Raw genomic sequence first — 17,098 nt, 5'->3', positions numbered from 1 at the left:
TGGTGTTAGGGAGTGTTCTAATTTCACTCTTTTACATGTAGCTGTCCAGTTTTCCCAGCACCACTTATTGAAGAGGCTGTCTTTTCTCCATTGTATATTCTTGCCTCCTTTGTCATAGATTAAGTGACCATAGGTGTGTGGGTCTGTCTCTGGGCTTTCTATCCTGTTCCATTGATCTATATTTCTGTTTTTCTGCCAGTACCATACTGTCTTGATTACTGTAGCTTTGTAATATAGTCTGAAGTCCAGGAGCCTGATTCCTCCAGCTCTGTTTTTCTTTCTCAAGATTGCTTTGGCTCTTCAAGGTCTTTTGTGTTTCCATACAAATAGTGAAATTTTTTGTTCTAGTTCTGTGAAAAATGCTATTGGTATGTTGATAGGGAGTGCACTGAATCTGTAGATTTCTTTGGGTAGTATAGTCATTTTCACAATGTTGATTCTTCCAATCCAAGAACATGGTATATCTCTCCATCTGTTTGTATCATCTTTAATTGCTTTCATCAATGTCTTATAGTTTTCTGCATACAGGTCTTTTGTCTCCTTAGGTAGGTTTATTCCTAGGCATTTTATTTTTTTTGTTGCAGTGGTAAATAGGAGTGTTTCCTTAATTTCTCTTTCAGATTTTTCATCATTAGTGTATAGGAATGCAAGAGATTTCTGTGTATTAATTTTGTATCCTGCAAATTTACCAGATTCATTGATTAGCTCAAGTACTTTTCTGGTAGCATCTTTGGATTCTCTACGTAGAGTGTCATGTCATCTGCAAACAGTGACAGTTTTACTTCTTCTTTTCTGATTTGTATTCCTTTTATTTCTTTTTCTTCTCTGATTGCTGTGGCTAGAACTTCCAATACTATGTTGAATAATAGCGGTGAGAGTGGGCAACCTTGTCTTGTTTCTGATCTTAATGGAAACGGTTTCAGTTTTTCACCATTGAGAACGATCTTGGCTGTGGGTTTGTCATATATGGCCTTTATTATGTTGAGGTAAGTTCCCTCTATGCCTACTTTCTGGACGGTTTTTTATCATAAATCGGTGTTGAATTTTGCTGAAAGCTTTTTCTGCATCTATTGAGATGACCATACGATTTTTATCCTTCAGTTTGTTAAGATGGTGTATCACATTGATTGATTTGCGTATATTGAAGAATCCTTACATTTCTGGGATAAGCCCCACTTGATCACGGTGTATGATCCCTTCAATGTGCTGTTGGATTCTGTTTGCTAGTATTTTGCTGAGGATTTTTGCATCTATGTTCATTAGTGATATTGGCCTGTAGTTTTCTTTTTTTGTGACATCTTTGTCTGGTTTTGGTATCAGGGTGATGGTAGCCTCGTAGAATAAGTTTGGGAGTGTTCCTCCCTCTGCTATATTTTGGAAGAGTTTGAGAAGGATAGGTGTTAGCTCTTCTCTAAATGTTTGAAAGAATTCACCTGTGAAGCCATCTGGTCCTGGACATTTGTTTGTTGGAAGATTTTTAATCACAGTTTCAATTTCAGTGCTTGTGATTGGTCTGATTATATTTTCTATTTCTTCCTGGTTCCGTCTCGGAAGGTTGTACTTTTCTAAGAATTTGTCCATTATATTGGCACATAGTTGCTTGTAGTAATCTCTTATGATCATTTGTATTTCTGCAGTGTCAGTTGTTACTTCTACTTTTTCATTTATAATTCTATTGATTTGAGTCTTCTCCCTTCTTTTCTTTATGAGTCTGGCTAATGGTTTATCAATTTTGTTTATCTTCTCAAAGAACCAGCTTTTAGTTTTATTGATCTTTGCTTTCATTTCTTTCTTTTTCATTTATTTCTGATCTGATTTTTATGATTTTTTTCCTTCTGCTAACTTTGGGGTTTTTTTGTTCTTCTCTCTCTAACTGCTTTAGGTGTAAGGTTAGGTTGTTCATTTGAGATGTTTCTTGTTTCTTGAGGTAGGATTGTATTGCTATAAACTTCCCTCTTAGAACTGCTTTTGCGGCATCCCATAGGTTTTGGGTCACTGTGTTTTCACTGTCATTTGTTTCTAGGTACTTTTTGATTTTTTCAGTGATCTCTTGGTTATTTAGTAGTGTATTGTTTAGCCTCCATGTGTTTGTATATTTTACAGATTTTTTCCTGTAATTGACATCTAGTCTCATAGCGTTGTGGTCGGAAAAGATACTGATACGATTTCAATTTTCTTAAGTTTACCAAGGCTTGATTTGTGACCCAAGATATGATGTATCCTGGAGAATGTTCCACAAGCACTTGAGAAGAAAGTGTATTCTGTTGTTTTTGGATGGAATGTCCTATAAATATCAGTTAAGTCCATCATGTTTAATGTGTCATTTAAAGCTTGTGTTTCCTTATTTATTTTCATTTTGTATCATCTGTCCATTGGTGAAAATGGGGTCTTAAAGTCCCCTACTATTACTGTGTAACTGTCAATTTCCCCTTTTATGGCTGTTAGCATTTGCCTTATGTATTGAGGTGCTCCTATGTTGGGTGCATAAATATTTACAATTGTTATATCTTCTTCTTGGATTGATCCCTTGATCATTATGTAGTGTCCTTCTTTGTCTCTTGGAATAGTCTTTATTTTAAAGTCTATTTTGTCTGATATGAGAATTGCTACACCAGCTTTCTTTTGATTCCCTTTCATGGAGTATCTTTTTCCATCCCCTCGCTTTCAGTCTGTATGTGTCCTTAGGTCTGAAGTGGGTCCCTTGTAGACAGCATATATACGGGTCTTGTTTTTGTATCCGTTCAGCCTGTCTATGTCTTTTGGTTAGAGCATTTTATCCATTTACATTTAAGGTAGTTATTGATATGTATGTTCCTATTACCATTTTCTTAATTGTTTTGGGTTTGTTATTGTAGGTCTTTTCCATCTCTTGTGTTTCCTGCCTAGGGAAGTTCCTTTAGCATTTGTTGTAAAGCTGGTTTGGTGGTGCTGAATTCTCTTAGCTTTTGCTTGTCTGTAAAGGTGTTAATTTCTCCGTCGAATCTGAATGAGATCCTTGCTGGGTAGAGTAATCTTGGTTGTAGGTTTTTCCCTTTCATCACTTTAAATATGTCCTGCCACTCCCTTCTGGCTTGCAGAGTTTCTGCTGAAAGATCAGCTGTTAACCTTATGGGGATTCCCTTGTATGTGATTTGTTGCTTTTCCCTTGCTGCTTTTAATATTTTTCCTTTGTATTTAATTATTGATAGTTTGATTAATATGTGCCTTGGCGTGTTTCTCCTTGGATTTATCCTGTATGGGACTCTCTGTGCTTCCTGGAATTGATTGACTATTTCCTTTCCCATATTAGGGAAGTTTTCAACTATAATCTCTTCAAATATTTTCTCAGTCCCTTTTTTTCCCTCTTCTTCTTCTGGGACCCCTATAATTCGAATGTTGGTGCATTTAATGTTGTCCCAAAGGTCTCTGAGACTGCCCTCAATTCTTTTCATTCTTTTTTCTTCATTGCGCTCTGCAGTAGTTATTTCCGTTATTTTATCTTCCAGGTCACTTATCATTTCTTCTGCCTCAGTTATTCTGCTATTGATTCCTTCTAGAGAATTTTTCATTTCATTTATTGTGTTGTTCATCATTGTTTGTTCGCTCTTTAGTTCTTCTAGGTCCTTGTTAAACGTTTCTTGTATTTTCTCCATTCTATTTCCAAGATTTTGGATCATCTTTACTATCATTACTCTGAACTCTTTTTCAGGTAGGCTGCCTATTTCCTGTTCATTTGTTGGGTCTGGTGGGTTTTTACCTTGCTCCTTCATCTGCTGTGTGTTTCTCTGTCTTCTCATTTTGCTTAACTTACTGTGTTTGGGGTCTCCTTTTCACAGGCTGCAGGTTCATAGTTGCCGTTGTTGTTGGTGTCTGCCCCCAGTGGGTAAGGTTGGTTCAGTGGGTTGTGTAGGCTTCCTGGTGGAGGGGACTGGTGCCTGTGTTCTGGTGGATGAGACTGGATCTTGTATTTCTGGTAGGCAGGACTGTGTCCAGTGGTGTGTTTTGGGGTGTCTGTGACCTTATTATGATTTTAGGCAGCCTCTCTGCTAATGGGTGGGGTTGCGTTCCTGTCTTGCTAGTTGTTTGGCATAGGGTGTCCAGCACTGTAGCTTGCTGGTTGTTGAGTGGAGCTGGGTCTTAGCATTGAGATGGAGACCTCTGGGAGAGCCTTCACTGTTTGATATTATGTGGGGCCGGGAGGTCTCTGGTGGACCAATGTCCTGAACTCGGCTCTCCCACCTCAGAGGCTCAGGCCTGACACCCGGCTGGAGCACCAAGACCCTATCAGCCACTCGGCTGCCAGTGTTGGAGGGTCTCCTGCAAAGGTGGGGGTGGCTGTGGCTCACCATGGGGACAAGGACACTGGCAGCAGAAGTTCTGGGAATTACTCCTTGGCGTGAGCCCTCTCAGAGTCTGCCATTAGCCCCACCCTACATGACTCTTTTGAATTATGGTTTTCTCAGGGTATATGCCCAGTAGTGGGACTGCATTGTTTTTAAAAGGCCTGGAGGGATACACTAGTAAATGGTAGGGAAGAGGGGCTTCCTGTTGGAAAACACGATGTGGGTGCTAATCAAAGGGAGTTCAACGGTATCAGTAATGCACTGTTTCTTTGAGTTAAAGAAAAAAGAGATGAAAGAAATATGGCAACCTATGAATAACCGACAAAACTTTGTTATAGGAACATGGGTGTTTATTATATTATTTTTAATGCTTTTCTTTGTTTTTAAACTCTCTTGAATAAAAAAGGAGTAGAGACGGTCATCATTCATAGAATTATTATACCTGCAAAGATGAACATCAATTTGTAAGAATGCTTCAGACCTGCCCTATCCAATATGGACCACTAGCACCGTATGGCTATTTAAATTTTAACTGATTAAAATTAAATGCAAATAAAAATTCAGTTCCTTGGTTGCAGTAGTCACATTTCAAGAGCTCAGCAGCCACGTGTAGCTAATGGCTACCATATTAAACAGTAGATATAGATCATTCCAATCAGCATAGAAAGTTCTATTGGACAGCACTGACCTGCAGCATACTTGTAAGAAATGTGAATATCTGAACTCCTTATCATTCTTCTAAACTTCTGGTCCCAGATAATTCTGCTGCATTGTACATAGGGCATGTGCCCCCACAAATTATTTTTTCACATTTCTACTTGGTATCCTGTTTCATCTACCTTCCAGTTACCTGTGAATTTAAAGGGAAACAAATGCTGACACCACTTACAAACTGGTTCCTATCCCAGTTTCTTTCTGTTTGTTGTAGGTGAACTGCTCCTGCTCTCAAGTATGATTTTCCTGCTCCCAGTGGTGTGCGGCTGCCCAGAGAGGTGCCGCTGTCACTCACCTTCGAATTTTGTAGACTGCAGCCGGCAGGGTCTGGCTGAAGTCCCTTCCGATCTGCCTCCTCATACTCTAACCCTGCACTTACAAGATAACCAGATACGTCAGCTTCCGGCTTCTGCATTTAAGTCAGTGCCACAGCTCACAACCTTGAACTTGTACAACAATTCTCTTTCAAATCTGACCTCCGGAGTTTTCCATGGACTTCAGCACTTGCGGGTCTTAAACCTAACCCAGAACTCCCTGCATTCCCTGGAAAGCAGACTTTTCCATTCCCTCCCACAGCTGAGGGAACTTGATTTATCATCAAACAACATAAGCCACCTTCCCACATCCCTGGGTGAGCCTTGGGAGAACCTAACTGTATTTGCGATACAACAAAACCAGCTTCAGCAGCTCGATCGAGCCCTCCTAGAATCCATGCCCAGAGTGAGGCATTTATTTCTCAAGGACAACCTCTGGAAATGCAACTGCCACTTGCTCAGTCTTAAACTCTGGCTGGAGACGTTTATCTATAAAGGTCAGTAACGCCTATCTGTGTGTTACCAGCCTAGGATGAACCTCATCTGTTCTCTGCATTAGAAGGGATGTTTAGGAGTGTTTGAGGGATCCATGTAAACTTTTTCACACTGATGTCATTTCATGGTATGGCAAAAGAGACAAATGAGTCATTAGAGGGTGTTTAAATTCAGGTATTTAAATTCATCTACAGATACGATTCATGGAGATAACTTTCCACTTTTTTTTTCTCCCCACCCCAACTTTCCACTTTTTGATTAACACCACCATTAAGTTATTTATCTGGGAAATGTAGGCCCTTAAGAAAGAGGGAATTTCAATCATCACCTAAATAACTACTCAACTCTGAAGTGACACCAAATTTTGATTTTCAAGTGTGATCCAACTGGGGGCATGTTATCTCTCCTTAGGACTTTCCCCCCTTCTTTGTCTGCTTCTGACTATTTGACAGTTGTGAATCTTCCCTGAGATTATCCATTCTGCTTTAGCAAACACCACTGTTACTGACACTGGATATAGTAGGGTACCCTCTCCAAAGGGAACTACTCTTTCTTTAACCAGATATCAAAAGCAAAGCAAGAGATCCCAGAATATAAAAGATGAGGGGATCTAGAGATCACTCAGGGGTCAGCAAACCATAGCCCAAGAGCCAAATTTGCCCCACCTCCTATTTTTGTAAATAAAGTTTTGTTGGAACACATCCACACCCATTTATTATTTACTGTCTGTGGCTGTTTTGCATTATAAGGGCAAAGTTGAATAGTTGGGACAGAGACTATGGCAAGGCTTAAAATGTGAACTATTTCTGGCTCTTTATAGAAAAGTTTGCCAACCCCTTCTAACTCAATGCTAGCCTATTATCAATGGGAAATGGAGGCCCAGAGATGTTCAGTGACTTGACCAAGGTCACAGAGTAGAAGCACAGACAAGAGTAGAATGAGTGGCTTTGGGCCTTGGCCCTGCATTCTTTCCTCTACAGCACAGTGTTTCTTTCCTCCTAACTTTTAAGTATCATTCATTCATTCATTCATCCTATACTTGAGTGAATCTTATGTGCCAGGGACATTTCTAGGCACTGAGAAAAGGTCAGTGAACAAGAAAATCCCCACCATCATGGGCATTACATTCTGACAGTAGAAACATGCTAAAAAAGACAAATATATACCATGTTCAGATAGCAGTTAGTGCTAGAGGTGGGGTAAGGGGAGAGAGTAATGGGATGGGGGTTCCACTTCAGATGGGAAGGACAGGGAAGGCCCCTCCAAGGAGGTGACATGGGGGAGAACTGGAACAATGAGGGGAAATGAACCATGAGATAACTGGGGGAAAGAACAGCAGTGCGAAGGCCCTGACGGGAAAGTAAGCTTGGCTCCACTGAGGGACAGAAAGAGGGACAAATGAGTGAGGAAGGGAGTGAGAGAGGATACGGCAGCACAAGTACCCAGGAGTTGGGTCATGTTGGAACGTAGAGAGCATGCTGAGACATTTGGATTTTATTTTAGGCGAGATGGAAATCTCTTGAAGAATTTTAGTCAGGGGAACAATATGATCTGATTACATTTTCAAAGGTCACTCTGGTGACTCTAGGGAGAGTAGACCAAAGGCTACAGAAGAAGAAGCAGGGGGATGAGGGAGAAAGTGATTTCAGTCATGCAGGGAAAAGATGACGGTGGCCCAAACCAGAATGATGAGAAATTATCAACTTTGGGAGATATTTAGAATATTGAACTGATAGAAATTACTAATGGGTTGGCGTGGGAGATAAAGAAAAGAGAGTATATTATAGGAAATTCAATTTTGTTTTGTCCTTCAGGAGTAACCAGATAAATGGTGATGCCAGTAGCTGATAAGGGGCAGGCTGGGGAATAGGGGAAATGGGCAAGTATGTGTAGGAGGTGGTAAATCAAGAACTCAATGTGGGGCGTGTCAAGTTTGAGATGCCCATTACATAGCCAAGGAGTGCTGTTGAGTTGGTGGCTATATATTTGAGCCTATAATTTGGGAAGATATCAGAACTCCAGACATGAATTAGGGAATCAACAGAGTCTAGATGGTTGCAGCAGTTACACAGAAGGAAGTGGGAGAGAGCACATGAGTTCAAATAAATAATATTGAATTAAGAATCTCTCTCAACAATATAATAGCCAATAGCTTATCATTAACCAGCTGATCTTCAAGCTGACCTACAACAGAGGCCATATAATGTGACAAAAATCTTTCTTATAGGAGGTTGCAAATAAAAGTGTTTACATCTAGAGGTGAAGTGGCTTCAGCTATTGTGTTCTAGACTAAATGGTAAGCATAAGCCAAAGCATCAGAGAAAGATGGTTTTCATCAATTAAAAATATTTCTTGACAAAAAATATTTCTCAGGTCCAGGATAGCAGAAGCAACATAGGGTGTGATATAGCTCCCCCTACTCAGCCACAAACTCACTGGTGATCTTCAGGCAAATTAATGCCCCTCACTAGCCCTCAGTGTCACCAGGTGGAAACTGACAGCGTTAAGCCAGGGAGTTCCTGAGGCCCGTTCTGGTCCTCAGATTCCACAGTGCAGTTCAACGCTCCCTCATGGCGGAGCTGCCCCGTCCAGATAACAGTCTTTCTCTGGAGGAAGGCAAAATTTACTTGGGATAACAAGACTTGGGTGTCCCAAAATAACTAAATAAAACCCCCAAGTGAATGTAGGAGACAATCTGACTACTGATGCATTGAATAAAGGCAAAATAAGGGAATAGGTATTGGTCAAGACCTTAGTTCCCACCACGGGGGAACAAAGTATATGGAGGATGAAGCAGGGGGTTTTGTGGCCTGGAAGTGTCATTCATTGGTTCCGTTGGCCAGAACTCAATCACGTGGCCCCAATCTGACCACAAAGGGTGGGGAAATTTCATCTTCCTGTGGACCCAACAGCCAAAAAACATGCTTTGATGAATACCTAATAATGTCTCCTCCACAAAAACATGCACATAGATTTCGTAATTAGCATTCCTCTCTCTCCATTCATAACTAAACAAATCATCTTTATGCGGACAGCTAACTGTATTAAACATTTAATCTGGGCTAGGAATTGTGCTAAATACTTGATATACTTTATCCAACTGAGTCCTCAAAGCAATCTTGTGAGGTGGATTTCATTATTACCCCAGTCTCCCACTTTCCAGATGAGCAAGCAGAGGCACAGAATGGTCAAGTAACTTGCTTAGGGTTGCACAGCAAAGTAATGGTCAGACTCAAGATCTGAATCCCATTTCTTCCCAAGACAGGGGTTAAGAGCTGCTAGTGGACAGATGATGAATAATGAGAACGCTTGGAAAGCTGGAGCTTCTTGCACTGTCAGCTTCTCTGAATCCAGAAGAGACTGAGACCCTCAAGCTATCATCTGCAGATTTGCTTCCTAGGGTCATGGCTGAGGAGATGGTGGTGGAAGGCTGGGAAGTGAGTCCTGGCTAAGGACACAGGAGGCCACGGAGCTCTTGGTGGCCATAACCCCTGCCTTCCAGCAATATCCCAGGCTCTAGTCTGTGTATTCTCCTGGCTCTGTGTCCTGAGGCCATGCCTCCCACCCTAATATTGAACAGCAGGAAGCCTGGAACTGGAGAAAGACGGAGCTTACCCCTGAAGTTACTGGGTGAACCGCCCCAGTCTAGGTCTAGGTCAGCTGGTGGAATTGCTGGTCCCATGGCAGGTGGCCTTTCTTCCCCTGATTAAAGTCTCAGTGCTCTTTGGCTGGGTTAAACATGGTTACTTCTTCTCAAGCCCCCACACTTCTTTTCTGCTCTCTGGCCTTCTGCTTTACAACCAGCTTCCAGGCAGAGTATTGAAACGGTCTCTGAGACAGGGATTCTTAATCACGGTGCAGCCTGATGGCGCCTTGGGCTCATCCAGAACAGGCACCCCACACCTCTGGCCTCCTGCATCTCAGCTCAGGAAAGGAGAAAATTCCTGTTATCTTTTTTGCTTTAGAGTTGAGGCTCTTGCCTCAGGGGGTCACTGAAGAAGCCAGGACGGCCCCAAGAGACTCTGGCAATAGGTGACTCAGTTCAAGCAGTAAGAGCAAAAAAAGGTATGAGTTGAATTTTGTCATGGCCACTAACCCCAGCGTGACCTGGGCCACAATAACCCTTGAACTGCAAAATGGCCCCATCTACTCATACGGCCATGGTAAGACTCGGCTTATAAGGCTCAGACAGAATGGATGTGAAGACATTCCCAAAACTCTGAAGTGCTATACAAAGGAAGGTTCTAATAACATTGAAGTGACAAGCTCCCGCACGGGAACTTCTGGTATAGTTTCATAATTCACCTACGATGTGTACAAAGAATCTCCAGTCTAACCTGGCTAAGATTGGTGCCAGGCTTCATGGGGGTGAGATTCTACTGAGGGTCATGTGTTAACTCCACTGACCTCAGGATGCTCCAGAGAGGAGGAAGTAGAGAGAGGCGGTAAGTGTAGCGGGGAAAACTGGGATCACAGGAGAGGGCTGGGTTTCGGTGTTGATCTATCCACTTATGACCTGAATGACCTTGGATAAGAATTACCCATTAGAGCAGAGTTGCGAGGACTTATCTAACAGTGCTTTATAAACTATCAAGTCAGATACAAATAGGATGTTTTCATGGCAAAAAATTTAGTCAGAGAAGTTTATCTGCCTGAGGTCAAACAGTAAATTGGTGGTCAAATTTGGCCAGGATGAAATCTGTTAGCCCAGTGTTCTTTCCAGAAAAGAACTTCTAGGCACGCAAATTCTCCCTGAACAATAGTAGTCCACACACCTGAGGAAATTAATCCCCTTAGAGAGAATGGAAATTGAGTCTAATAACCCATTAGAAAGTTCGATACTTGGGACTTCCTTGGTGGTCCAGTGGTTGAGACGCCACGCTCCCAATGCAGGGGGCTCAGGTTCCATCCCTGGTCAGGGTCCTATGATCCCGCATGCCGCACGGCAAGGCCAAAAAAAAAAAGTTGAGAAAGTTTGGTACTTGAAGTACTAAATGTTTCGAGGTCTGAGGAGACACGTTAATTGTATTTAATCCCATGAACGTAACTCATATTCCCGTCAAACCTTCAGATACACAAAGCACTCACAGGACCACTGACCTCCCGGTTTGGCATCACTGAAGAGTGTTGGTAGAGACAGAGGGTCTTTGTAATTAACACATAACATCACAACAAAAGACATTTGTTTTATTTATTTATTTTTTAGATCTCCAGTGGGAATTTGGCACAATAGATTTCTTGTGTGGCAGGGCTCATTAGGGCATGCAACAGTGCCCTCAGGCTGGCCTCCAGCGCCCCTTCCTGTCAGCTTTTGCATTGTTACTCCCTTGGCATTTATAAGGTAAAGGTGACTTGGCCTCTAATGAATTCTTGGTCATACATAATTGTCCATTTAGTGTGTGGCATTTTTAGCATTTAGCCAATTTAGAAATCCTAAAATCATAAAATACAGTTGTTAAATTCTTTGACTCCAGGAAAAAAAAAGAAAGGTGTTTTATAAATTCCATCTGCCTAAGTGTTTACAGGTTGAGGATTTGGGAGTTTGGTTGTATCAGGCTCTGTTATCATTCTTTGCTTTTGTTTCTCAAAGGGGGAATAACAGACAGCATCATCTGTGCCTCACCGGACACCTGGAAGGGAAAGGACCTCCTTAAAATCCCTCACGAGCTGTACCAGCCCTGCCCTTTTCCTTCTCCAGACCTGGAGTCTTCACAGGTGCAGCAGCTAGGTGCTGCCCACCGGGCTGTCCCCAGGCCCCCTGAGAGCCACAGCTCAGGGGAGCGAGGCCACTGGGGGTGTGATATCAAACCCAAGCCGAGGCCAGCCAATCTGCGCCACGCCGTGGCCACCATCGTCATCGCAGGGGTGGTGTGTGGGATCGTGTGTCTCATGATGTTGGCGGCTGCCATTTATGGCTGCACCTATGCAGCTATTACCGCCCAGTACCATGGGGGGCGCTTGGCTCAGATCAATGAGCCTGCGAAGACAGAAGGAAAAGAGCTGTTTGACAGCTCAACGGCCTGAGAGCTTTCATCTCAAATAGGAATAATCATTATAGGCCAGAAGAAAGTTTCTGAGTAGGGCTGATATCAGGTTCACTGTTACTGCCTCATTTTCTTTTTCCAAAAGGAAAAAAAAAAAGAAAAAGAAAAAGATGTGTCTGTAAAAAAAGACAATATTCCTGGGAAGAAATTTATGTTGAGATTTTTTAAAAATGCCATAGTGGAAACAGAGATGATAACTTGTGCTCTGCGCCTGAGAAGTTATGACAATATTCTATGTGGGGAAGGCTGTCCACAGAGAAAGGGAAGATAAATCTCTTTCAAGGTACTCTTCCCTGCATTAAGCTGCCTTTACAGGGCAGCAGAAATACAAACACGCGTGCCAGCATTCCTGGCAGCTTTATGGTCCACTGGAAAACTGCCCAATTTTGAGTGCCTGGGAAGAAGTTGGCAATCTTACCCAATGGGCACTGAGTGCTTCTATAGTCCAAGTTCATGCTAGACCGGTGATACTTTTAGATGTTAGGTATGTTATATATTTAGCGAAAGCGTCTGTTGGTTGGGAATTTTGTAGCTTGCCACAAGAGTCAGATTATATTTAATTTTCTAAATCAGAAAACCATTTGGGGCTTTCCAGGCCACAGAAGAAGAAGAGGGCTCCATGACTGGATAATAGGACTCAGGCCCAGGGTCTGGGGAAGTTTTCTGATGCAAGGGTAAATAACATATAAACAAACACAAAGAGGATGGGGTGGCGGAATTCGAGGCACATATTACCCAAAGGCCATATCCACCAGGCGATTGGAACCTTCCATTTATAACTCTCACAGCAGGAATGAATTTAGGGTGGGCTGAGAGCGAGATAATGGCTTATGTGTATCTGTATCTACGTACATAGTGTGCAGAGTGCATAGGCTTGTTCAACCACACCCACACATAAACATACTCAGAGCAATCAGTTTACCCACTAATGAAATGCAGCCGCGGCAGGGTGGAAGCCAGCAGCTGTTGACCACCACCCAGATTGTCTACTCAACACTCTGGGATAGGAAGTCAGAGGAAGTCTGAAGAGAGTGGGAATTATCAAGAGGCTGGAGATACGTGGCAGCAGCCGTCCTGAACATTATTTAGGCTGGGGTTTGAAAAAATCAGGTGTGGCTTGCTTGACTCCACAGACACGGTCCTGAAGAGCTGCATGCAAAGGAAATTTTTGTAAATTGAATCATCATTTTAATGCAGTAGGGGAGCTCGCTATTTAAAGGAACCTTTCATGGAATCTTTCTGTAATGGCAATAATTGGCTCCAGATTTATGTATTTTGTGAATTTGCATTTTCTCATGCGAGGATTTCTTAAAGTAGAATCTACCTGCTCTCTCTCTCTCTCATGATGTCCCATCTCATACTTAGTCACCTGTTAGTATTAAAATCATTTTACACAGAGGAGTTAAGGACTTGGCAAAAGCAAAGAATAGCAAATACAGGGCAAGCTGTCCCTCCAGAGGCCTTGACAGACATCACTAATCAATCCCAGCACTCCTCCCTGAGCCCTGATGCACCACAGATGCCTTCTTAAGACAGCACTGGAAGGCAACCAGAACTAATCAACTGGAATTGGTTCAAAGGATAAAACATATTTGTCATTCAGGGTACTGGCCCTATAATCACTCTTTCAGGCCATGTAAAAGTTGCTTGGATCCTAAATCAGCAGTCCATTCCATAACCTGGCATGTGAATGGGCGGTCCATTCAGCCTGGAATATTGTTTCCCTGTCTGATGTGGCCAAAGCCTTGCCCAGCAGTATAAAGAGGCCAAGGGAAAGACGGATGAACCTACCCTAGCCTACCCTGCAGGACATAGAGGCCATCTATACCTGCTCACAGTGCTTCACAACTAGTGTGGGCTGCCCACACCCACAAGTTAAAGATGGGGCCATCTCTTTGGAGCAGCAATTTTGCTAAATGATTCTTCTGGGGGAAAAAGTATAAATTTGATGTTAATTTTTTCTGAGTATTAAAATAAACCTGGGTACGTTAAAGAGTAGTTTGAAAAATTAGCATGGATTTTAAGATCAAAAAGAGATTCCAGAGAAAGTCAGTTGCTGCATCAGCTCCATGCCAAGCCTGGTGCCTCCTTTCTGCTCTGCTTTGTGCACCACTTCAGTGGGCAAGACTGAGAATCTGGTCTAAGGTTGTAGGGATTACTTTCCAGGTGGAAAAAAAATATTTCTTTCCCTTGCCCTGGACCATGAGTCCTTGGCCAAGAAAGCACTATGAGAAAGGAAATCGAGAAGATCTTTTTATACATCGTCCTCATTTCACCAAATGTTTCTGGAGTTCGTACCACGTACCAGGCATGGTGAGAGGTGTTCTCGTGAACATTCATGTAATCTTGGCAACCATGCTGTGAGATACTTGAACAGATATTACATAAGCTGGGAACTACTGAGGCCAACCACAAGAGCCTCTTCTCATTGCTGTGATTTAAGACATGCAGTGCACTGTGCTCTGCCGGAGGCCTGGTGACTGTGCAGGTCAATCCCGTCCCCCTGGCCACAGTGATTACATGACAGAGCTTCCAATCCACTGCTGAAAATCCTGAATGTGGCTAGAATCCTCACTCCTCAACACCCATGTCCTATTAGATTTCTAAGCACAGATGATAACTCAGGCAAACAGATTCCTGCTTTATGAGAAGTCTTTAAGGAGAATGATTAAAATGATGCCTTTATGTATTCAGATTTCTACCTTTTGCCTATAGTCACCACAAAGAGCAGTTAACGATGAAAGTAATTACCCTAAAATGTCAACACTTCTCTCAGCACAGAAAAATATAAATCAAATTGTTTAGATTAACAATTCAGCGTTATCATTTGTTAATACAAGAAATGAAATGTTTTCTCTGTTAAAAACATCACAGATGAAAGACCCAATTTGCAGGATATTCTGTGAGAACCACAAATTATCTTTCACACCCACTACAGCTCATGAGGGGTAATTTGCAAACGCCTCATAGATTATTTTCAGCTGTTTATTGCTGCTGGCATATTTATAAATACCCCAATAAAAATGCCCTTCCATCAAAGAGTCATAGAGCCTTACTGAAGGAATACTGTGAACAAATATCACGTTTAGTGTTGATTGTTTCTGAGAAAATCATGTAAAATATAGTTTCTTCATTATATTTAGCGGAACAGTATCACTATTTTTGCTTTGCCAGAGATCACAAATTCACAATAGCAGGACCCAACAGACATGAGGCATATAAAGAGGGCATAGGAGGAATTTCTGCCACAGAGATCGTGGAGAAAGAAGACCTAGTGTCAAATCTATACCTGGAAAGCTTTTAAAATTAAGGCAAAAATCCTTGACCCTGTGGGAACAATCTTGTGCTTCAGATGATAATATGCCCACAGACAACTGGGTATTTTATTTTTTTCTTACAAAAATGGAAGACTGAAACGTGAATCACAGGATTTCCTCCTGAAGGTTCATGAAAATCAAATCTCATTACTCAAGTTAACCAAGTTACCCCAGAAATATCACACTCGTCTTAGATCCAAAATATCAAAGGAAGTGGCTCAATTTCTAAAATGATCTATCCATAGCACCCATTATCATAATTATACAACTGTTAGAAACCTATAACTTTCTATCACAGATCAGGAAATAACTGTTTTCACTTGGGTCAAACCCACCAGTGTATCCATTGCTAAATGCTATTAGACAGAAACCTACCAGGCAAATGATATTCCAACCTCACATGGCATCACTGGGGTGTGGTTTATATGCACAACTTCAGGGAACTATCCTGTTTTCCCTTGTGATGAAAATGTTTTATTTATATATTTTTTTATGCTCAAAATGCAATAAAATCTCAAAGAAACCTCCCTCCCATTGGGAGAAGCAGCTTTGTAAGCCCTCACTTTCTTTTCAGATTCTTGACTGGAGTATCCACACCTACTTCTCACTCCAATGACACTGAGTATTCATTTGGATGGATAGGATGTGACCCAGTTTCAAAGACTCATCAAGAAGAGCCAGAAAAAGAAAAAGGATTGGGAGTTGGGAAGGTCCTTGGAGAGCATTTAGTCTAGGTCTGGCAAATTTCAGAATAGCTGTGACCAGCCTCCCTACCTGTTTCAGACATTGCTAATAGATCATGGCAAACTTATCTACTGAGGCAGCTGGCCTCAGAATCCTTTTTAATCCGTTTTCTAGGTACCTACTCCTGATCAACTGGAGTCGACTTATGAGACTAAACCTATTTCTACCCTCATATAGTTCCATATTCTTATTTTACAAATAGGAATTGGAAGCATGGAAAAGGAAAGGAATTATCCCAAAGTCGCACAGATAATTAATTGCAGTTTGCAGGAGCATGGGGTTAGAATGTATAATACAACCCAACCCCTGCCATTCTTCATTCATTCTGGTGAACCACAATATGAAGACTATGGAATTATTATATTAATTATTTGGAAAAGAACAATTATAGTACCACCATCAACATTTATTGAACACCCAGTTTTGTGCCAGTTGTTTTCAGTGTAGTATTTTCATTTTCCTCTAAGTCTCAAACTAACCAAAAATGTGAGGTTTTACTGCCACATGACAGATGAAGATACATAATCATTGGGTTTGGGTCGCTTGTTTAAGGTCATATCATTAATTAGTGGAGTAGGAATTTGAATGAAGGATACATGGGTTTCTTCTTATGCTTCTATCTACTTTTTAGTATATTCAATATTATCCATAATAAATGTTTAAAAAACAAAGAATGACTCCAAAGTTTTTAGACTGAATAACCAGATAACTAGAATGACTTAGGTGTGGAATCGATTGCATTTGATGGGCCTATTTGAGAGGCAGGGACACTGAGTAGTCAAGGGAGAGTCAAGGGAGAGAGGTCTGGCTTGGGAATCACCAGCTCACGAATGATGTTTAAAGCCTTGAGAGTGGACAGGAACCCTGGGGCCCTCTGACATGGACAATCAGGAGATGAACAAAATCAGCAAAGGAGGCCTAGGAGGGTGGGCAGTGAGGTAGGCAAAGAATCAAGTAAAGAGGTTTGCAAGGACAACGTGATCAGCTTGGTCAAGTGCTGCTCACAGACCAAGAAAAATGAACATCTGAAGTTCAATTTTGGATTTGGTAATGTAGGAGCTACAGGTAACCTTGATGAGAAATGATTCACTGTGGATGAAACCTGGTTGGAGTGGGTTCCAGAAAGCATCAAAGAGAGGAAGTGAGAA

At 41.8% G+C, this 17,098-nt stretch overlaps 2 protein-coding genes across 2 annotated transcripts in view; one reads left to right on the top strand and one right to left on the bottom strand.

Annotated features, from left to right (window-relative positions):
* Positions 1-11,869, top strand: part of LRTM1 (leucine rich repeats and transmembrane domains 1) — a 31,580-nt gene extending 19,711 nt beyond the window's left edge. The window contains exons 2-3 of the mRNA XM_061195642.1: positions 5,231-5,847; positions 11,436-11,869. Of these exons, the coding sequence (XP_061051625.1) occupies positions 5,231-5,847; positions 11,436-11,869 (1,051 nt within the window). The remainder of the gene's footprint in view (positions 1-5,230; positions 5,848-11,435) is intronic.
* Positions 1-17,098, bottom strand: part of CACNA2D3 (calcium voltage-gated channel auxiliary subunit alpha2delta 3) — a 791,777-nt gene that overhangs the window by 131,554 nt on the left and 643,125 nt on the right. The window lies entirely within an intron of this gene.

This window comes from Eubalaena glacialis, chromosome 7, assembly GCF_028564815.1.
Source record: "Eubalaena glacialis isolate mEubGla1 chromosome 7, mEubGla1.1.hap2.+ XY, whole genome shotgun sequence".
In the NCBI taxonomy this organism is placed as follows: domain Eukaryota; kingdom Metazoa; phylum Chordata; class Mammalia; order Artiodactyla; family Balaenidae; genus Eubalaena; species Eubalaena glacialis.
This window is presented reverse-complemented; position numbering and strand designations above follow the sequence as displayed.